We start from the raw sequence: 24,256 nt of genomic DNA, 5'->3' as shown, positions 1-24,256 counted from the left end.
TATGTGAGGCTTTACTGTAATGTAAATGTAGCAGTGTTTTAATCTGCCATTTTACCTTTATAATACTTGTTTACTTCTACTACTCATATTTTGACTATTTTGTTCAAGAAACTAGTAAAAGGAAACCAATTAAGTTAATATTACTTATAGTATTATCTATAGGACACAGAATTTACAACAAATTTTGGAAATCTAACAATTGCATTAAATAAAGATATGAACCAATATATATAATAAGTTAGACAAAAACTGCACCTGAATGTTACTGGCTTAGAAACATCTGTTCAGAGTGGTGAAAAAATATGTATTTTCTCACAGAAATCTGCGAAAGTTTTTAATATTCGACTTTAAGTTTTAAAGTCATTTTCACTATGGGCAAAATAGGATCTAAAACCTTTGTCCAATCCTTTGCAGCAAGAAAAATCTTCAACTTCCACTATTTGAGCATAAGCTACTTCTGTTGTGCTTAGGATAAAGCGTTAGAGAATGCATGAATTTTATTTAAATTCATGACAGTCTGTATACTTCAAATAGCACAGGAACGTCTGAACAATGCACAAACTGCTGTTACAGATGCATGATGCCATTCTAAATGACTGCCCTGAAAACACACTAATTACTGCAGGAAACAACTGCATGTAGCTAGACAGATTCTTGTTCAAGATTTAACTTGTTTATAACTTGGGACCTGTACATTATTTGTAAAGCAAAGTGGAAAGGTAGAGGAAAGTACCAATGATATTTACAGGAGTGCCAAAGAAGGTACGACGCAGGGGCTCCCTGGAAGGGGCCCAGTGCCCTCGATAACTGCTCTTAAATACATAACTTTAAAAAATCCTAGTTTGGGTGTACTTACATCTTTTGAACTCTAAACAGTTTTTAAATCTGGTCCAAAAGGTTTTAATTTAGATTTTAAAATTTGGCATCAAGTTATCCGAGTGCTGAAATAAGTGTGGAACCCATTCACAATATATATCAGATAAAACACTGTGAATCTTTTTTCCATCACTTCTGCATTACACACTACTAAGACACACACTGTCAACAATCTGACTGGCATTCCTGACAGAATGAAAGTCAACTGCAGCACTCTTTGCTGGATTTGAAACAATCATGGGATCACAGCCACTCATCCTGAATTCTCACCATAAAAAAAGAGAAAGCTTCTGTCAGAAGAAGATGGGCTGGTGAACTTTTAAAGTTTGCAGAATGTTTGCTCGGAAAATTATTGGTGGGAGAGTACCAGACAGCTAATACCCAAATGGAAGTGGTGCTATAACAGGAAAATGATTTATTTTTTTATGTCACAGGAAGTATTTCACCAAGTAGATTTTTCATTACTGAGGATGGAAAATACATTGGCAGCTGCCTATTACAATAACTAGAGGGGAACTGATCTATAATATCAGATTTTAAGAAAAAAAATACAAGGACCTTAGTGCTATTAATACATCTTGCTATTACATTAAATATCTTTCTCTGCAACTTGGTCTTCTAATCTTAACAAAATATACTGTTTCCACTGTCTCTAAATCTCCCTTCACCAATGTTTTGGGTTCACTTACAAACAACCAATTTTAAACTTTCTGTTGATAACAAAATATTGAGTGCTAAATACACTAAAGTATTTCCCTATATTTTTTTCTTTTTATAACAAAGAAATCAGAGATAGATTTTCAGAGAGTTCTGGAAAATCTGCCTCCAAGTTTTGTATATATTTCATCCAACCAAAATAACTGAAACTAATCTTTAGCATTCAGACATTTTATAAACAAATTTATTTCAAAAGCAGCAAATGGCCTAAAAATTTTTCAGCTAGGAAGTTAATGTGCTTTTACCTCACAGAAAGGATTAATTCACAGTACTTTTCCATGGAATATACAACCAAATAACAACAGTCTAAATGAGTATTTATTACACAGTATCAGGATTTATATATTTTATTAGTCTAGCTATACTAAGCCCTGCCACAGATTAGTGAGATGTAAAAAATAGAAAACACAGCAGTTAAGCAAGCTGGATTGCCTGAAATCTTGAGACAGCACTGCATGTTTCTTCTTTGTATTGGTGAGGATAACAAAAGGAAGTAAAAAACAAGCATTCAGAGGTAGAAAAAAATGTAATCATGATCTTGCCATCTCAGTTAGCCTAGGGGAATCTCTTGTATAGGCAGAAGTACAATGCACCAGTTGAAAGAGTCTAACAAAATACTACAGGGATGTCTCTGCACAGAAAGCCCATGAGTAGGGGAAGGAGAAGTTAGGGTGTAGACTCAGCTCCCAGCTAAACATCTTGGGAATGCTGTCTAAATGGTACAACTAAGGCCCTACTGAATAAAGTGCATTCACAAAGTAAATTAATAAAATTTTGCAGGCACAGTCACTGTTATATCATTATACAATAATTATTTGGAATATTTCCATCTATCAATAATGCCATCTGTCCCACCCAATACAAATGGACTACAACCCATCTGGCTTACTTTTTTCTATTGATTACTCTGCTGAATGAGTTAGCAAAACCGCTTATAAAATCATCATATTACATGACACTGTCATTAAAAGATGTGAAGTAAAGAAAAACACAAGATGAGACTTAATTGGAAAACTGTCAGTCCTTCTTCCAGAAAGTTTTAGCAATGCTATAAGCTTCTTTCTTTTTTTTTTTTTGGCCACTTAAAAAAAGCACCAAGAAGACACAAAGCCCAAAAACCTCCTAAATGCTAACTACTGGATTAGACTGAAATTGTTCTAGCACACAACTGCTATTAGGTATGCTAGAGAAGGTCCCTCAATTTATCTCCTCATGAATCAGAATGTCACTAAGTATGCCTGGCACTCACAAAGAAACTGTGGAAGGAATGTAACTTAAAAGTAGGGTGGAAGAAAGATTATGATGGCTGGCACTTGTATTTGTTAATTGCAATAAGTCTTCCTATGTTTTGAGTTTGATTATTCATTTGTGTAATTGTCTTTATGCTATTTTTCGCAGCCTCTGTTTCTTTTTTATTTTTTTATTTTGACCACTGCTTCCCTTAACTATATTTTAATTTCTCCAGCAATAAAAGTGCAACTTTATGCACCTACGGAATTAAGTGCCAACTTCAGCTTCTTCACTCTAGATCTCAATTTTTACAATACCTTTTAAGTTTTAACAAAGGAAATCTCTCTTGCGTACATTCAAAATGTCAATTCAAAGATCTTTAGCTCAGTGATTTAGGTGGTGTTCTTTTGAGTAAACCCTTGGTGGGGCTGCTTTCTTATCCTTCCCTCCTCACTATTTTTTCCTGTCTACTACTACCTTAGATCCCTGCACCAGATTTGTTGCCTCTGTCACCCCAAATGGCTTTTCCAATGCCACTGCGACCCAGAGGGACAGAGAGGAACAGGGCCTGGATTCCAGCTCTAAGGACGCAACCCTTGATGCCTGTGGGTAACTGGAGCTCGGGGAGGCTCAGGCGGTTATACTGTAGGGTTGAAGCTGCAGGGATGATGCTGGGAGCACAGACACTGAGCTGCCATAAGGAGTGAGGGAAATCAGGATGACAGGAGTAGAAAGGAGTTGTGTAAGAAGGAAGGAATCATGCTTGAATAAGGAAGGGACCAGAGGCTGGGTGACTGAAACAACTTAGAAGTTTCTAGGGGGTCCAACCTGCTTACTGTTATTGTTTGCTCCCTCTCTTACAATCCCCTCCCATCCTCACGAGAACACTTCTCTGTTAATAACATATGAAATATTTCCTCTGGAAAAAAATTGATTATTCCAAAATATACTTTTTATAAATTACCTAAATTTAAAAAAATATTTCAATTTATTTAAATATAATTGATTTTTCTCATTGTAACTCCAGAAGCTCCTAAATGACAATTGTCACTAGTAATATTACAAGAAGTCTTCTAAAGTCCAGCTAAAAATCTCTGACCCTGTGGCCTTATCTCAAATGAAGCTTTGAGCAACTGCATGTCCACATGCAGCTCTTAGAAGTAAATCTTTTGGGCTATACAAACACATCCAGAAAACAATTCTCATATTTCTCTTTATATTATGTGCTGTTAGGTCCAATTTATTGGTGTCCTTAACAATTTATATAATTTTTTTGTGCTTTACTTACTACTGCCATCAAACATGTAGAAGGATTCAAGAGAAGTTGCCGAACAGTATTATTTATGTAGAAGATGTTTACCAGGTATCACCACATGACAGAACGCTAAATTTCTCATGCTCTAAAGAAAAAACACCTTTGGCAGTTCTGATGCATATGATTTAGTCACCATTTCAAATACAATTATCTTAATATGCCATCACTTTGCTACTAAATATAGAACATTCAATGAACAGAAATACAGTCTAAATCCCATCTTTAAATGGGATTTATTATATATCCCATCATATGTTTTATGATGTATAGCTTACCAAAAATGAGTTCTGAGCTGAACTGTTTTATTTGCACAAAGTCCTTTTTTCATGGATGAGAGAAGGAGAACAGTTTCAACTGGCAAACCATTTGTTCTTATTAAGTAATATGTAGGTTCCTACTGGTTGAGGTCTTTGGCCACTGCTTAAAATAAAGAATAATAAAATACTTTTGGTCTGGCTGATTCAGTTCCCTTGGCGAAAACTGACCATTATGTCATGTCATGGTATTTAACAGAACTGTCTGTAGCAGCACTGGAATACCAAAACCTGGACAAAACCACACAGGTAAGGAATCTGCCTTCAGAGTAAGGCTACCAAATTCTGTCTTCCACAGAGAAAGGCAGTATCTTACAGTATCTGGAAGGCTGCTCTAAAATAAAAACTGCATTATTTGTTTTCACTATTACTATAGAATAACTGAGACAGAAGTGCAACTGAAGAACAGTTTATCGTTTTCAATATAAAATCTCTGTTGTCATTAACAATTTGTCATTAACAGGACAACTGTATTTTCAGGACAGGGTAATTTCCCCCCACCCTTCCCTTGTAACAAAACTATTTGGTAAGTATTTTTCTCTGCTTTGCTTTGTACATAAACCCCTACTAATCAAAGAATATGCATGTCCAGATGTGGTCTTAGAAATCCAGCTGAATATAAACCAATAATGAGCAGTAAATTGCTAAACTCAGTTATAACAATACTGTTTGCAAGCAAGTGGGCAAAAAATTCTCAACAGAACAACTGACAAAAAGTTGAACTAAAATGCCCATTTCTCATTATGCAATGAAGTAATTCAGATGAGGTATTGTTCACAATTTTGTTAGAGAAATTGACTGTTCTTTAAGAGTTCTTTAACACAATACTTTGAGGAATTAAGACAAAGTTAGTGGTGAATATAACTTTCTATCAAGCAATTTTCTTTCTCAATTGTGCACAACCACTTATGAGCCAGAACATAACAGCTCAATCAAACCTTTACTGGAACCCCTCTGAAATGTACCGCGAAATTCTGATATTACTACAAGACTTAGAAAGGAAAAAAAGACAGCCCAGAAAGAAGAAAATGGATAGGGCAGCTACCTTTCTGCATTCTCCTAATTTCCTCTGCCACAGGGAGCGAGCGGTAGGAATGCTCTTGCTGTCAGTTACGTAGCAGCAGGCTGAGATGACGTGGTGGAGCGCAGCCCCCTGGCTCATGGCTCCCAGAACGCGCCCGACGTGCCGCAGGGACAGGCTGGCCTCGGCGCGGATGCCACCCCTCACCAGCTGCATCGTGCAGGCCACCAGAGCAATCTGCCCAGCACAGTAGAGAACATCACCAACCTAGGAGAGAATCAGATCCAGTACATAAGACTCTGGGAGTTTACACAAGACAAGTGAAGCACATTTCTCTCTTCCAGCTGGTATCTTTCAATAGTACTGTTCTTTGCCATAACTTGTTACAAATAGAGCAAACTAGGCTAAAGATAATGCATGGATTAGCTGGTATCAGTTCAGAACAATAATCTGCTGTGGACTGTTACAGCTGCTGGATCACACTGATGCCGTGGTTAAAAATGCTCTTGTTTCCTTTTCTATTGAGTGATGATACACATTATCTTCGATACTATTTTTTAATCTTCTATGTCTTAAGTTTTGTTTTATACAAAACCATATAAAAATTTATCAGTAGAGACCTGTAACATCTTTAGTAAATTAATTTAAAAACACTGCAAAAATATATTAGCAGAACACCTAAATGACTGTGTATGAACAAAAAGTGATGTTATTCCACCAGAAGGTAAAAGCAAATTTCAGACTGAAAATAAAATGCTGAAGAATGCCACTTGAACAAAGAGATGCTACTTGAACAAAGAGATGGGTCACCTTTTGAAAATGGACTTTAATGGGTGGCCAGACTTACTACTGCAATGCAGTTACTTTGGGCTTATTTTCCAAAATCTTCCCAGCAACACTCTGAAGACCTACTTTTTTTAACAGCAGCCAGGAAAGGAAACATTTATTCTTATTATTCAGACATCTCAAAGATTTTTTTTATAAAATCTTAATGTAAATATCAAAACTTTTCATCGTCTTATGCTGCACTTCTCTAGAACGTCTGTGCATATCCTAATCAGTGAAACAGTAAATTTTATTCACTATCAAAAGAAAACTAAGTATAGAAGTGGGAAGTAAGGTGGGTGTAAGCAGCTTTGAAGTCAGCACAGGAAGAATTTTGCTAGGAGTAATGACAGAGAAAGGAATCTTTCGGAAGAATTTTGCAGAACTTACTGTATAAACTGTAAAAATTCCTCAGAATTAAGAATAATTAAAAAAGAAATCTGTGTCCTAGAAGACATGGCAATCAAACCATGTGACAGACCCATATGCAACTCCAAATCTGTCCTCATAACTGTCTGTGTCTCACAAAAGACTCACACATGTAACTATTGGAAGAGTATCTTATACAATTTGGCATACAAGTTCTATGATTAGCAGCTGAAGAGGGGGAGGAGGCAGAGAGGAAACAATATATCAACTGACACACATCAACTATTTAAATGGTTTAAAATACCTGCAATATTGTTTGATAATGCTATATATAATCCTGAATTTGGAAAAAGTATATGAAACCAATATTTTGGTTTACAGGAACAAATGGTCTTTCTTTTCTTTCTTTTTTTTTTTACAGTGCTATTTTAAAATATGTGCCACTGAACAAGGGAGTCCAGCCAGCTACCAAGTGGCATACTGACAAGATGAGAAACAAATTCAGAGATATGATTCAGAGGGGCACAGGTTTGTTTTTAAAGCAAACCATTCATTTTCACCTCTGCAAAGTGAAATCCATGCATTAGTCAAAAACTCCAATGCAGGTAGTTTATATTCCTACAGGAAAAAAAAATCACACTGATGGTATTTCTTCCTTTTTATCCCCTGTTGAGCTGCTGGTTTTCCATGCATCACCCATGTTAATTATTAGGTAGACAGAAGAGCTGTTCAACCAGTTCACTTCCCCTATTCTTGAACAGATTGTTTGAGACATAATATGAATACTAATTAACGATAAAATATCTGTCAGTGTTTTGAAATACAGACCAAGATAGCACTTTCTTAAAGTATCCTGGACAGTTCTGATACAATTAGCCCCACTGGTCATAAGCAAGGTCATAAAAAAATCTCGGAAGGATTTGAGCAAAATTGGCACCACTTTTGGCTAAGATTCAGTGGGAATTTTGCAGTTTTTTAAAAACCAATTGAAAAAATCCCTCTGTTCCTAACATACTTGTTTGTATCTTACGATGCAATTAATAGAAAAACAATGTTTCCAACAAGCCACCATGTTATGGAAGGGTGGATGCAAGGGGAAAAGAGGGGAAAAGGATAAAAAAATGGCCACAGATTTGCAGCAACTGTATTGCAGGGGGACATAATTTAGAATAAGGGAAGGAGGAGGGGTATCTCTCTTCTCTTTCCCAGTGACTCAGTCATGAAAAGCAAGCATAAATAATCAGCAAGGACAAAGCAGCAAACCAGTATAAACACTGTTTTAGCAGATTTCAAGACGTTGTCTCTGGAATGTTTGAAGCATTATACAGAAAATTGTTAGCAGAGTAAAAGGCATTTAAAACAGGGAAGTCATCATACTATCTTGTTCACAGTACTGAAATCTTACAAGAGGAGCTGTCACAATGTATGGTGTCAGTACTTGTGTTGTGAAAGTGTTCTGCAAAACCCTGCTAGAACCTTGCAACAGTTTATCTTTTTGGAGCACTTACGAGGATAACAGAAGATCTTTCAGGGTGTAGATTCACAGTGTATCCAGCCTGGCCGACTTTCATTATACAGGAAACAGCAAAGAAACAAAACTACAATATAAAGGATCTCTATTGATCCTTAGAGGATCCATATATATACAGTGGATGTCTCACTAGTATTTTGATTTTCACTGTAGACCATACACATATTTCCAGTGCTAAAATTTAAATAAAGGCTTGAACCAAAGACAACCCTGAAAACTCAAGCTTCATACTGCTGAGATGCTCACTTGTACAAGTTTATTTCCAATATTGTTTCACAGCATCAAGCAGGTTATAAATGGAGCCTCATGTGATTCCACATTTCTTCCCTTTTTATTTTCATTTGTATCATTGCAAGTTAAATGAAAGGTGAGTCCTTACAAGTTAACATAATAGTCTAGCAGCTCTTTTGCTCAGTCAGCACAACTGTAAATAATCAGGGGAGTTCAGTGGACAATCAGAACCTCAGAGGATGCAATGCATGCTCTCACAGATAGAAAGCAAAGAGATTATTTGAGAATTAATACTTTTCACAGTGAGGCTGTCTTGCAGGGATAAGTATAATTTATGCTGAGGACATGGCTTATACCAATAGAAAGCTGTATAGTAGGTTTTTTATCTAAGGTGCTTCCACTTACTAGGAAACAGAAGGAAAGCTTCTATAGTATCATGGAAAGGAACAGTCAGAAGAACTCACTCAGTGCCACTTGGAACTGCTCTATACCATGAAATAGTTTTTACCAGTATTCTGTTACCAAAAGTACACAACATATCCCCCACATATATATGTATCAGGAAAAGAAACAATGAGAAAACCAGACTCAATTGTATGAGGTCTAACGTAAGATGCTAATTAGAAAGGAAAAGCTGCAACTATTATTGCCTAGAAAGAAACAAAAGAAGGAAGTGATAGGATACCTATAGATACACACTGAGTTTTTATTAAAGGCCAAGAGCAACTATGGAAATTTGATGAAACTGTTCCTGCTGATATTATTAAAACTTGTGATTAACTGACAATATAAAACTTGCTGGAAACTTCTAACAGAGGGATCTCAAATATTCACCCACAGACACTTAGGCAAATGCTAATAGTTGCACCACAAATGCATGTTTCTTGAAGGCAGGAGTCAATATGCAATCAGGCAAATCTTTGCTATGAATGCAGTTTGGTGTGTGAGTGACTGCTGCCCTTTAACAGGTCAGGCCGCACAAAAGGTTCAGTGACCCCCTGACCCAACAGCGACACGACCCACTATTAGGCTGAGTCAATGTAAATAAGCAGAACTGACAACACACTAATAGGCTGCCTCTGGTCAGCCACGGCTACCTCTGACCTTAATGAAGACCTAAATCAATTAATACTCCAGGCAATAAAGACCTCTGGCTGATTAAGTTAGATAGAAATAATCTTTTCTAACGGGATTAAAGCTGCAAGGTGGTGAACTTTTTATTCAATATATGATAATCCTTTCTTCCTAGGGCCCCTCTTGTTTTAGATAATGATGGCAAAATTGCTTTTTGTAATGTGACATCTTTTATTCAACTGACTAGTATGAATAAACTTTTTAAAGGCAGCATTTAGACAACAGCAATTGAAAAGCTTGAAGTTCATACTATGAAAACAAATTGTATCTAACTAACACGATTCTAATATACCCAACCTTCAATATAATTCATGTTTTTCTTGAACTGTAAAAATTCATAGTCTGAAAATAGTTGAGTTTGATGCAGGCTTTCTTCTGAGAAAAAAATGTGCATTAGTAGCTTTATCAGTAGCTAAAGTATGAAGGATATATTCCTAACTACTACTACTACTACTACTACTACTATTACTACTATTTATTATTACCTTTGACTAAAAATTTTTAAATTGCTAAGACTCCACATATAGCTTAGTCAAATTAGTTTGCACGTCATACTCAAAACTTCAGAACTTCCCTTTGGATAATTTTTTTTTTCCTAGTTAGGTCAAAAAAACCCATTAACAATTAATCAGTAGCATATTATGGCTATTTTATTGAACTAGGTGTAACGTTCACACAGTTTTAAAGGTTTTATAATTCATTTATCAGATGCTGTGAGTCCATTTTGTTAGTTTTCATTTTGGGATGGATGTTTCAATATGTATCTGATCACCTGATCTACAAATCTACAAAGCCCTAATCATTTTGTATTGCTCTTCACTATTAAAATGTATTTTATCAATGTGTGTTTTAAACTTTTCTCTTTGAATTTATATATTTGGGTATTGAAAATTCGTAGAACATTTTTTTTAACAAGAAGTGACTGCAATTTCATGAATGCTAACCTAGGGTGTATTTTTTTTTCAATGAAGTTTAGGAAAATTAAAATACATTATCCCACAAAGCCATATTTGACATTGAACACAGTGTCATAACGTTATCAACACACCTAAAACTTCTGTGTATGTCCTAATTTAAATTATACCAAGGAGAAGCATCATGTCACACAGTATACAAACACCAAGCAGCACAAAATCTGGCAGTCCTTTAAACTCAACAGTGCATCTGAAGAAGCCACAATACTGCTATGAATACTAAACCAACATAATGAATATTGCCTATACTCTATACTTCCCAATTGTAAACACCTCTGCAATCCTCTAAAAGTCAAATACCTCAAAATGAACCTTTTGACAGTGCTGGATTTACAGCAGGCAATCTCATCTAATACATTTCTGAAGGTCTGTAGTACCTTGAAGATTAAAAAAATGCTAAAGGTAGAGACTTAAGAGGGATGATCATGACAAAAACTTAAGGTAAGATCAAAGTATTAGCTTGAAACTAATCTTTCAAAAACTGTTCTATCAAAGAAAATTGTAGTAGTTGCATACATATTTTTGGCAGTGTGTTGGTTATTTTAAAATGTTGATCAATGTCAAATCAATTTTATTTTGCTCTACAACTGACAGAAATAAAACCCCCACACTTTTGATTTACAGAAGACAAAGATTCAAAAACTGAAATTTTCAACAGAAAACCCACCTCACAAACTGTCATTCATATTCCAAGGTATTATTAGACATAACTCAAAAATAAATGCAGTTTTAAAGTCAGAACCTGTTGTTATAAACATTTAGAAAGATTCCAATAAAGTGGGTGAGAAAGGCTTCCCATCTAATACATCCATGTGGGCATGACAGACAGCCAGTCTGAAATCATCTCCACAATTCTTGTTTTAGTTGACTTAGAATCTCCAATAGAGAGAGAGATAAGAAATGAACAAAATGGAGGTAAAAATATTCTTTCCTTAGTTCGCATAATTTGGCCCGTGTGCTGTGCTAGTGCCCAGGGTACATATTGTTCCTTCCTGGAAAATTACAGTAGACAGCTTAAAGACTTAATTGCCATAGAGGATAAACTGTTCTCCACATTCTGCAGGGTGCTTTTTCCTAAATATAAAAAGAGCAGTCTCTCTATTTTAAAATGAGCAAGCTAACAAGAGTATTAATCTTTGATGCATTTCTTCCTTGGGACAGTGGAATTCTAGTCTTCATGACTATTAATCTGCCACCTTTTACAAAGCCTACCATTCCTCTCAAGCTTTTGAAAAAAATCACAAGTTCTCACACAAGCACATTAGCAAATCTGCCAACTGTGAAAAATTGCAGAACACTTAGCTTTATGAACATACCTTATCTAAAAGATGGAGTAAAACCTCCAAACTGATTAACACTTCCTCATTTATTATTCATGTCACTTCAAATAAAGATGCCAAACACAACAAATTTTTAAAAAATGTACTCAGATGAGTCTATTCCTAAAAATTGAGGTTGGGATTGCGAATGAGCCACTTAAATTGGTATTTACTAGAGAAACTAAAAGCCTTGTCAGGGTCCAGACAAACAAGGTAAGAAAGACTAGTATCCAACAGTGTAAAGTGAGAGAAATGACTCAATGTGGACATGAACTCTCGAGCAATGGATAACACATTTTTACAAAATGCATATTATGTCTGCTGCAGGTGATTGTGTTTTTTAGTGAATTCTATATGCAGAGATAAGGGAGGACAATGTTTATAATTCATGTGGATTCTTAAAATATCTGGTAAGGCATATCTGAAAATAATTTTTTAACTCTCCCAAATATAAATGCTGTTAACTAGCTGATAGTCTGTGAGGAGAGAGTAATGAAAATGCCAATGTAACTGAAGTGGGGTGCCGTAGGGATTGGTATTAGGCTTGATTTTGTTTAACATCTTCATTAAGTCAGTGGAAGAAGGGATTAACAGCATGATAATGAAACCCACAGAGGATACTAAATTGGAATGTGCACCAGTAGAAATAATAAAAATGGACACAGGTTTGTAATAAATGCAGCAAATAAGAAAATGAGACAGCTTAGGAAAAATGAAAACTCATGCCAGAACATATGGCAAAAATATTTTGAAATACAAATATTCAGAACAAGGGAGAAAACTTGACTGAGGAATTGCTGAACAGTCTATATTAAAAAATAACTGCTCTTTACTAAAAGCACATTCAGTATAGGACAAAAGAAGTTGCAGTCTCTGTTCCCATGACACTGGTCTAATCAAAGAGTAAAATTTGTTACAATTACCCAAATTGGTATCATAACCTTTACAAAAAGTAAGATATGATTTCCATAGTACAAAGGGAAGTCTGTAAAATTTCAGATGATATCAAAGTTTCAGATGATTCTTCAGAGCTAAGTCTCTTTTCAAAGAGTATTTAGATTTCTTCATTAACACTGTTTTTCAGTTTATAGCTCAGCATAGCAGCATTCAAATTATGATAAGCATCTTAATCTGCCAGGGTAAATATGTAAAATTAACTCCCCTCTGTTTTCACCCTCCGCTGCTAAGCAGAAAATGTCTACAACTTACATGAGGTTACCTAAGCATTTATTTGGGGTTCCCACACAGCTCATTTTTGGTTTTACTATTTAATCCTAAATGTATTTTCATAACAAAAGGTTTATAAAATATCACCAGAGAAAGATATAGCTGGCATATACATAAGACAATCCTCCCTCCTTCATTTCTACTTTTTTCCTCTTCTCTACAGTTTCTCTACAGTTCTAGGGAACTGGATAGCACATAAGGGAGAGAGGTTATAGGGTAACTCTATCCATACACATAATATCTAAAGGAGGATAGACAAAAAATGAAGTGATGTGATTTCTTTAGCTTCCTATAGGTGTTTATATTACAGACTTTGTCTCTTCTACTTTTATTCTTAAACATACAATCTACTTAGAAAGGGACCTCATGATTTCCTTCCCACATTAACTGAAGCTTCTACTGACAATTTCCACTTACAGCAAACAAAATCACCAGTTCAACTATCACTGCAGTGATAAAATAAAACAAGGAAGCCCAGTAGAAATGTCTAGATTTAAGTTTCTATTAACAATAAGGGTGGCACTGCTAAAGGCTGCAGTACTGTTGTGGAATTCAGCATCCAAGGAGAATCAAGACTACAGTCATAAAATCCTATAAAGAGGGAGTTGTTTTTTTCCCTTTCCTACCTGTCTACAGTCCTTATTCATGCCAACTGTCAAATAGCTTAATGTGATTATAAACAGAAGAGGGACAGATAGGCAGAGAAAATACTCTGTACTGAAAAGTGAAAGCTGTTCATCACACGACAGTAATTCACAGTGTATGAAACACATTAACACCGTGACATTCTATTCTTACAGAAAAGATTTTGTTCCCAGCCTTCACTTGGCTTAATATTCTCACTTGAAATATGCTGTGCATGATTGTCACTGGCTACTTTAAGAGGGTTTGTGATAACTGGGAGATGAGAAAGAAGCACTTGCATAAAACCAAGAACGAGATAACTTAAAACAAGTTAACTGTAACTACAGTAAGCTAAAAGTAATAGTTCTTATTCTAGCCATAGAGTGTGGTTTTGTTTGGTTTTTTTTTTGCTTTTGCCCGTTCTCCATGTATACCTACTCTCACATGGATTTTGCTTGCATCTATGCATACCTAAGCAAAAACCAACACACTAAAACAGCTTCATGTATGACAAAGATTATTTAGTGCAGAAGTCCAATTTATAATACATACAACCATCACTTCCCAGTGGAAATGAAAGGAGACTTGTTTGTGCAGCTAGATGTACCTGTACAATATATACAACAGAACCTACATGACATACAGTACTTACCACAATCCTCTGCTTATTTATTCATATTTCAGTGATAATACTTCCTTAAACAGCAAATATCTTTCTCTAGGGATACATCTTTCAATGCAAATTTGCAAGTCAAGTTCTGATTATACTTACAGAAACTGCAAGTTTCAACAAAGATCTACACATATACTTAATATTCTTTTACTTGTTGTATGCTTCAATTCTGACCTTTTATCAGAATTGCAGTGAGGACAACATCCTTATTTAAAGTAACATTAAATTTCTAACCAAGCAATGAGGCAGTTTACTATGGAGCTTTCAGTGGGCAGACACTCACTTAGGTTGGCAGCATTCAAGGAAAGAACTTACCGATTGATAAACTTGCATTTAAAAATTAAATTTCTGTAAAAAAAATCATTTTAATTCTGATTCATTACTAGACTCTAACTGTATTGTAATTATAATCTGTAGAGGAATACATATTCATCTGGGTATGGAGTCACTATTTTGCATTATATATTTTCTTTTTTTTGGGGGGGGTAGATTTTGTTTTTTGCGTACATTCAACTTGTACCTTTTGGTACTCATTTTTATGTAATTTTCTAATTGGTTTAAAAGAATAAAAGTTGAGAATGGAAATTGCACTATACTGACAACATAGTGAGTACAAAGTTACTAATACAATACGTATCTCATATTGTCCCATTCAAGCTGCAGCCAGGTTTGTATCCATCTCATATCACTAAGCAACGTCATGAACCAGTGCCTGCAAATTTACTGTGTGCTTAGCTATTCTGTTTGCATTATTATAAAAGTAATTATAATTGCAGAGTCAAGCCCTCTGATATAGAAAAATGGGTAGAAAGCCAAGTGTTGAAACAAAAAGAGGCTAAATAAGAGGAAAGGAGGGGCAGACTGCAGCAAAGAATAATCCAGCAATTAGGTTAATCAGCTGCAATATTGCTGAGACCCAGGCTCAAATCCCTTCTTTAGTATTTTCCTTTTGCCTGGTAATGACAGAGCTGTTGTGACAATGGGCACTCCAGGAAGCACATCTCTTAATATCTTCTACTGGAACTATTCTGTTTTGTTTAAATAAATTCATGATCTTGGATAGTATAGGATGGCATGATCCTGCTCTGTGATGAAAAGTATTGGTTATGATGGGCAAAATCTTTATAATGAACATTAAATCAAAACTGATTTCTATCTTGATAGTATAACATTATCCAAAAAGGAAATAACAAGCATTACAAACTGCTATGAGCTGGTCATTGTTACCTTACAGTTTTTTAAATTATAAACATTTAACACTGTGAAAGTCACTCAAGATAAGCCTTACACTACAGAATATTCAGGCAGATAATTCTATATGAACAGAGATTTTGTGAAATATTTAGGCTACTTCAAAAGACGCAAGATGACAAAATAAAAACCATGCTGGGGAGGGAGTTTTTACCATATTTTTTGAAAATTAAAAAAAAGGCTTACACATGCCTAATTTGAACATGAAATGGGATCAAGAAGTTCTCTTGGATGTATAATGGTTAAAACTGAAGCACAGAAATAATGAATTAGAAACAATATCAATGACACTACTATCAGAAAAGCTTTGAATTTTAATTTGAATTTTGCAAATAACCTATAGAGTATCTCTTCAAAAACAGAGGCTGTAAGGCTGTATCAAAGTCTACAAACAGAAAACAGTTTAAGTATCTAATATTGCATTTTGAGCTAAGGGAAATTATAGGTACGTTACTGAAAACATAACCTTGTATGACAATAAAATGTCTAATATTTTGCTTGTTCAACCCAACAGAATGAGCTTCTAATTATCAGCTAAACAACGCACAGTATTAGAAAAGCATGCAAAAATGCCAAAATTTCCAGTGATGGAAACTATCTCATATAAACTTTACATTCTATTTATATGACATAAAGACTGAAGTTGCCTGACTTCACCATTCACCTAGCTTTTTTAAGTTGCATTTTAGGATTTTGCAAAAAGACTGGGTTTTGTTATTAAAAAAAGTTTGGCCTAAGTTCAATCAGCACAAATGATTTATTACCAAGTCCAGTGAGGCATAGTTAACACACAGCATCTTTCAGTGAGTGATTCCAGAGTTCATATTTGGCAATGTAACTGATCACAGCATTTGACTCCAAACCTCAGAGCTTCTGACATTCAGATCTCAATGAGTTAACTCATATAGCTCTCCAAAAAAAAAAAAATTACATGTTTTTGCAGAAAAACTATCACATGCTGATAGTGAATAATTAAATGTTCAAACCAAAGAGAAATGAACTGTTTCTGTGATGTATGTTTTAAACTTCTAATAGCTAGTCTGATTCTTCAGAAAGATAGCTGTGTTACAATCAGGAAGGGCACTAATGGGGAATGGAGAAGGGTATAAAAGAATAATGCCTCTATATGAGGAAAGGTGGAGAAAAAGGGTTATTTCACCAATCTTGATTTTAATGCTAACTAAATGTCATAGATGTTTATGTAAAGGAATGTTTTTCACTGTATACCCTGGCCTTGTTAGGTGATGTAATGCTTTGATTTTATGCAAACTTCAGTAAAAGCAGAAATTGCACCTTGCAGGATGAGGCTCTGAATGCAGAAGAAGATAATAGTGAAATTCAAATGAAATATGTCATTTAAAACATCCTTAGAAGACAATAAATCAGTTCAACACCTTCCCAACACAGGAAACTGAGAGTTAACCAGTGTACTCAATTTTAATTTTTTTTAAAGGAGGAATAAATCTGCTATAGGGAGCTGCTTTCATAGACCTTTGAAGGTCTTCAAAACTCTTGCTAATATGTTATTCTCTCAAAAATATTCCCATAATTCTGCTGTCTCCCATAATTCCTTGCCTCAAGATTCATCTGTCAACTTTGATGCATCTTTTAAAGTACCCCTCCAAGCCTAAAAACCATGACTACAGACCACAGAAGAGAACTCTTTGCTTTGAAACTATCTGATCAATCAGAAGATCATTTACCTGCAAGCATTATTTGGTGAAGCTAAAGCGGCACATCAACCAGCAGCATCTGAAGGCTGAGGCAGCAAAACGTCAACAACAAATTGTCATTGGCATTCCATTTATGAACCTTCAAACAGCATCAGATCTTTTCCATGGGAAACCAGATCAGGTCAGACTGGAGCTGAATATTTCTTAACAAGCTAACCATCAAAAGAACTTACGTTTTGAATAAAAAGGCTATCATTTGTTGATTTGAATATCAAAGGGATCCACTGCAAACTCCCAGTCTAGAAAAACCTCCCTAAGCTACACCAGACAGGTGTTTAATAATCTATTATTAAGGCACTATTTTAGGTTACTCAGAATCATAAAAAATAGCTGTAACTGTGAAGCTGCAAATGGGACTGCACAAAGAAATGAATGCTATTAACATACTATTAACAATTCAAAAGAATGAGTTGACATACCAATCAAACTTGTTAATTGACTGTCAATGGCCTGTCCCTGAATATACAACATGACTGCATTATATATTTCAAATGCTGACAGGAAGACAGTTTCATTTGCATTAACTTCATAAACTGATCAACAACCAAACTGCCACATACATTTATAATGGGAAGCTGAATAATTTCAATATTCATGCAGCTCTGTAATTGTAAATTAGGTGCTGGCAAACAATACAATACTGTACATACTCTAAAATATCCTAAATTTCTCTGACCTACTTTCTTTTTTATTTTAAAAGAACAGTGGAAAAAGTTGTCTCTTACGGGGACGATTATTACTTTAATTTATGGTTGATGCCTTAGGCAAAATTTGTTTGCAACCTAGTTTGCAACCATTGTTTTTAACTGGTCCACAATATATGAGGCACACAAGGTGATGTAAAATTTTTCTTGCTTTGGTTCTGTGAAGTGTAAATATCATTAAAATACAGAGTAAATCTGTAAAAAACCAAAGTGAATGAAAATATGTACTATTTCCTTGCTATGACACAAAGCAGATGACAGCAGTGAAACCACTGCAACTTTCTAATTAGACATTGAAACATGTAATTTAAAGTGGAAAGTACTGTTCTTGCACATCCTTCCCTGTGTCCTAGAATTTACCGCCCTCAGAGGTCCTGTCTATATAAAGTATGTTTCCTAAAAATATCTCATAATTACACCCATTCAGTTTCATTGGGATTGACAGTGATAGTAGCTGAAACGGCTGTGATAGTGCTGCCATTTTAGCCAAATGGTTAGTCAGACATACTCTGAGCAAAGGTGTCACAAATCATAGGAGTTGAGAGCAAAAGTGCTTGTGGAGCTACCATATTTCTGCACATATTTATCCAGCAGAAATGACCAAGGCTGATAATAGGAGGAAAATGACACAAAGAATTCCCAATAAAAGGCAGAGGCAAATGAAGTCCTTTCATTTTTCTGGTTAATATCCAATCCTGCAACACTTAATAGCTTGCACTTCTGCTTATTGAAAAACACAGTTCTATCTAAACTAACAGACAAGCCTTCAAATGCTGTCATTAATGACTGCATGCATGAATATCAATTTGTATGCCTTAACCATATAATGAAGATATGAAAGAAGAAATTTGTTTTTATTTGTTCTTGAAATGCTATTGGCATATTTGTCACTGTTTATATAGAAATAGTAATATCTCAGTCACTTTGAGAATCAGAGAAATAAAGCTAAACAGAAATGTCATAAATGAGGATTAAGTCTTGTGGTTCTGAAAGTGTTCCACTGAAAGCTAAGTAGTAATTGATCAAAAACTCCATAACTGTCAGGTCAGTCACGTTCCCTCTATATCTGTATGACCTGGAGGTAGTATAAGTTTTAAACATATCAACTGTAAATGCACGTTGTCTTCTTTCCCCCTCTTTTATTACTACTACTTTCACCCTGTCAATCCAACAGTCACTTCCCTGGCTTTAAAGTTATTGCAAGAAAGAGCCAAGCACTACACACCAGCATAACCATACAGATATGATATAAACGTCCAATAAATCTGCAGTCATGGCAATCTTCTCCTGCATTTCCTTTCAGATAAACAATATCAGAGGACAATTTCTCTGCTACCTAGGTGAGCTGCTGTATTTTAGATTTTATTATTTGTAAGACTGAAAAGCAAAAAATATTCACATTTATTGTTCTAGCAACTGCAATTGAAGAGTAGAAAGACTAACAAATGGAAATAAAAAATCTTTAGGAAAACTGAATATAGGAGCCACTGGGGTGATGGCAGTCCCAAATCATCCTAACTGGTAATCATGAAAGATTACTTATACTACAAACTAGATATTAGCTTTGATATTTTCCCTGAAGTATAAGCTGAGTAACTGTCATACTGAATAACATCATATGATGGGTACTGCTAAGTTCTTACACTGACAAAACAAGGATCATTAAAGCTTCAACATTCTTTCAGATAATCAATGTAATATAAGCAGTATGTGATTAAAAGCATTTAAGACATGAAAAGTGTCAAGGTAAAGAACAGCTTATTACTCAAAGGATGTAGCATCTATAAATCCAGCCACATTTGAAGGAGCTGGTCATTTATTACTGCTGCTAATGGTAATACACAACCACAGTGAATTCAGTAATTCATGCTCCAAGATTTATAAACTTTGATCATAAAATATATACATATACACAGCAAAAATACATGCACATATAAATATTACTGTAACAGAAATGGTGTGATGTATGTTCATGTTTCAAAAAGACACGATTAATTCTAAGAAGCTACAGTTTGTCTGCAGTGCTTCAAAATTTACATTTAAAATAGTGACATTCTAATTTACCCAAGTAAACATTTTCAGTGAAATCTTCACCATATTAGCTGAAATCTCTGAGACCCTAAATAGCCTGCAGCCAGCATAACTTTGGTAGGTGGGATAAAAACTCCTGTTCTTGGGAAGACTAAAACCTTCTATTATGCACATGAAGTCTCATCCATGTGGGAAATGGTGCTTTCTTGAAGATCAGCATGAGGCTAGAAAACTAATTTGGACACAAAACTTGATTATTACAGAACTCATAATCATCATCTTTTAATTAGATGGCAGGCTCCTCAAATTAAGCTGTCTGTAGAAAGCTCAGAAAACATTATGGATATTTTATAGGACAAAAAGGCTTAAGTCAAATGAATACTGATCTGCACTAGACCATTTGTTTTGTATGAGGATAGCAAGTACAAGAAAGGTGTAACCAGGGTTTTTGCTGAATGCATTACTGTCAGTTGCTGTGAGATTAATAGCAAGATCAGGACTCGTATTATACTGTACTGCAGAGGTAGAGGGATTCAACCAAGTAACCTTATTCCAAGTTTGTGACAAAACAACAAGCAGCTTAACATAAACCTGTCTGTATTTGCCATTTTAAATAGAAAATTTAAAATGAACAAGTAAAAAAATGATTGTAACAAATTTATCGTAACAAATAAAGAACTAGAAAATTTTAGTGGATTTGATGCCTAACAAAGATATTCTAGCTTACATTACAGTCCTCTTCCCTCTTCCACAAAAGAAACACTAAATCACTATTGCAGCTCTTAAAAATAGTGTAAATAAAAATTTATATTAAATGGTTTCCCCAGTTTGATTTAAAATAAGAAAATATTAAAGGCATAAGGTCTTCCACATTCCTGAGCAGTTGTGCAATATCAGTCCTCATTTTGGGTGTGAAACTACAACAATATTAGCACATTGGCTTATACTTTCTTCTCACATACAGGTGCCAAGGAGAGTGCAGGAGGAATAAAGAAGTAATCTCATAAAGCTAGAATATGCCTTATATTAAAAACATAGTTTTAATACTAGTTAATTACTGAGAAAGTAGGAGTAGCATAAGCAGGAAACTAAATTATCAATTATTTCAATTTCAATTTTAGTATTTTCACATAGGGAGAGAAGTAAACACTCATACATATAATATATTTGAGATTAAAACTATAGCACTGATCAGAAAACACCAAAAATTCAGGGTACATATGGAAACTTCAGGTAGATTGGATATGTGAAATATGAATGCATTTGCATTGTAAGTACACACTCATATTAAGGAAGAGTTACCCAAACTTATTAGTAGGACATTTAAAGTTAGGACAAGCACAGTAAAACGATCAAATTAAAAAATTTCTGCAAAGTTTTCTTCCTTAACTTAAATGTTAGAAGACCTTTTATTTTTCTCCAAAAAAATCCTGATACCTTATTATATCGCTTTCCAATTGCTACACCTAATCTTCCTAATATATAAGGGATATTTCCTGAGATGAGTTACAAAAAGGCAAATTTGAGGTTTCTGCCTGCAGCTACCTGTGATTCATATTACCTATATATCTGTAACACTTTTCTTCTGAAGGCTCTGCAGCTCACTGTACAGGTAAGTGATTTTTACAATTTTTTCTGAAACTTACTCAGCAATTATGGGAAATAAGTAAAGAACATATTTCAGTGCAGGGTTTATCAGGCATTTTATAGGATCAAGTTGGGACAAAGGATCTTTTGTAACCACTGAAAACTCACCATCATCCTATCTTCATCTAATTTCACATTTAATTTATTGAATTCAAATTTATTGCTACCTTTTCAGAATTTGAGAAAAAAATAACCTTGCAAACACATCACTGTTACAAAGAAAGCTTGTGGAACTTCGCACAATCTGAGCCACAGGCAGAGCTGACTTATTCTTAAGGCAATTCCTCAAATACAGAACAAGATCTGACAGATTCTTTCACATGAGGGAAAGGCCTGGAAAGAAAATGTTTGGCAAACGTTTAGTAAGCTACTCATTTAAGGAATACTCAAGTCTTTTCCATCCCACTAGTAGAAGTCTGCTGTGACTGTCTCCAGAGGACCAAGTCCCAAATAAACATATCCTATACATCTCCTTTTTTAACTTTATGTGCCCTTTGTCCAAGGACTGAGATCAATCTAAAAACTCCAGAATTTATATGTATTTGATAACATTTGTCGAAGTCCAATTTAGCATGACTAATAAAATTTTAACAAAGTTAAACCAGCAGGAAATAAAATCAAGAGTATCTCAACTGAGTGCGTATCAAGGAACAGTTGCAACAATTGCAAGCTGTGTGACCCCAACATGACAAAGAGTAAATCAAACATTACTCAGTAATACAGTTACCCTTAGTGCTAATAAATTATTTACTGCCCTCATCCCAGCCTTCTCAGGAATCCCGTCGTGTTCAATTATGATTATGACAATCCCCTTTCTGCAGAGGCAGGGAACTGGCAAGTATGCAGAGAAGTAAACAGAAGCCTCTTCTGTCATTGATTAGTCTCAACATGGCCAATCTTGCTCACTGGGCATTTGACCTTAATAAGAGTAGTTGTCAGGTCAACCCCCAACAGAGAAAAATCTCCACAATTTAGGGCTTTTAATGTCCAATTTTCTACAAGAAGAATGTCATTGTAATTTCTTTCTTATATATTTATTTCTTTATATATTTCTTCATATAGATATTCATGACTTCTACTGCCATGAAATTAGACTGTTGTATAAATCTGGCATGTTAGAGATCCCAAAGTGGTACTGATCATCTGTATCAGCTCTGTTTGACCTTGGATTGCTAAGACATTGAAGAGGGACTCTTTCTCCTCTACAAGCTAAGAGAGTTTCTTTCTATTACAGAGGCACTGGGTTTGCCTGTCCTAAACGGAAAAATTGGAATGAACCTAAAGATAACTACCTGCAGGTGCAAAAAATGCAAATATTAGACCTCAACAGAACTAATCTGCTTTCTTGCACAAACTAAGTACGCCAGGGAATTTACAGTGTCTCACAAACAACTCTAAAACTTGATGCAACTGTGGTCCTAAAAGGTTAATTGCGGTTTTAATCCATCTCCATAATTACAAATTGGCCATTTTTCTAGAGTTCTGAGACTCCATATAAAGAAAAATAACCATGAGGGAAATATAGTGACATAGAAATTTGCAGTAAAAGAACCAGTACAATTAAACAATTTGCCCAGGTCCGGAAAGGAAGTCTTGTATTTAAAACAGATGATCAGATGATTTCAGTGAGCACCTCAAGATTTTTTAACCTTTCATGTCCCACCTTACCCAGTTAGCTCTTTTAGCCCAGACTGTCTGAATTAGCAGTAAAACAATGTATAGATGTCTAAGATGAGTCTCATAACAGTAACATCATGTGTTTTGGAACATGGCAGGCGACAGTCCTAATCAGATTACTTTCTTCTTTTGTCCTCAAAAAGATATTTAGTTGTAATTTATTCAAGTAAATTAAAAACATTTTAATTCATATCAAGGATTTCATAGTCAGGAAGTTTTTCCTGAAGGTTATGTGACTAATAGCTCTGAAGACTTAAACAGAATGTTTATTTACAAACGTATACAGCATCACCCAGAGCTCCTGAAGTCACTCTGTCAGTAAAGCTTAAAGTTATTCTAGGGGGACACCAGAGTTTAGTCTCCAGGACAGCTGAGTCATTTGCTTCACAGCTGACAGAGTACTGCAGTGTAGTCTGAAATCTCACAGTTAAGTCAGAATTGCTATGCATAATAAAAGCAGTAACCCAGTTTGAAAAAAGGACGTAATATAGTAGTTTAAACTTTTTTATAGAATCACAGTAGAAGTAAACAAAGGTCCTATAATGATGAAACCCCAAGCCTTGCAATATCCATGGATCTGACAGCAGGATCTCTGTGAGATACTGTCTCACTGCTCATACAACCTAAACCACTATGACGTGCTACAATGCAAGCCCACAAGTAACATCAGTTTGTATTAGTTTGATCATCCTGATACCTGAGGTTTAGAATCCATCACCTAAAGAATACATAAAAATAACCTCTGAAATATTGTTGTCCAGTGTGTATCTCATGTGTGTCTTTAGCAGAAACTACATCTCTAAACGAAAGACTATCTCATCTGAAATTCCTGC

At 35.0% G+C, this 24,256-nt stretch overlaps 1 protein-coding gene across 1 annotated transcript in view; it reads right to left on the bottom strand.

Annotated features, from left to right (window-relative positions):
• The window catches only part of DPH6 (diphthamine biosynthesis 6), a 180,189-nt gene that overhangs the window by 50,245 nt on the left and 105,688 nt on the right, over positions 1-24,256 (bottom strand). Inside the window, exon 12 of the mRNA XM_058807369.1 lies at positions 5,498-5,740. Within this exon, the coding sequence (XP_058663352.1) occupies positions 5,498-5,740 (243 nt within the window). The remainder of the gene's footprint in view (positions 1-5,497; positions 5,741-24,256) is intronic.

The sequence above is a fragment of the Ammospiza caudacuta genome, chromosome 6 (assembly GCF_027887145.1).
Source record: "Ammospiza caudacuta isolate bAmmCau1 chromosome 6, bAmmCau1.pri, whole genome shotgun sequence".
In the NCBI taxonomy this organism is placed as follows: Eukaryota; Metazoa; Chordata; class Aves; order Passeriformes; family Passerellidae; genus Ammospiza; species Ammospiza caudacuta.
Note: the sequence above shows the minus strand (reverse complement) of the source record. Positions and strands in the feature narration are given on the sequence as shown.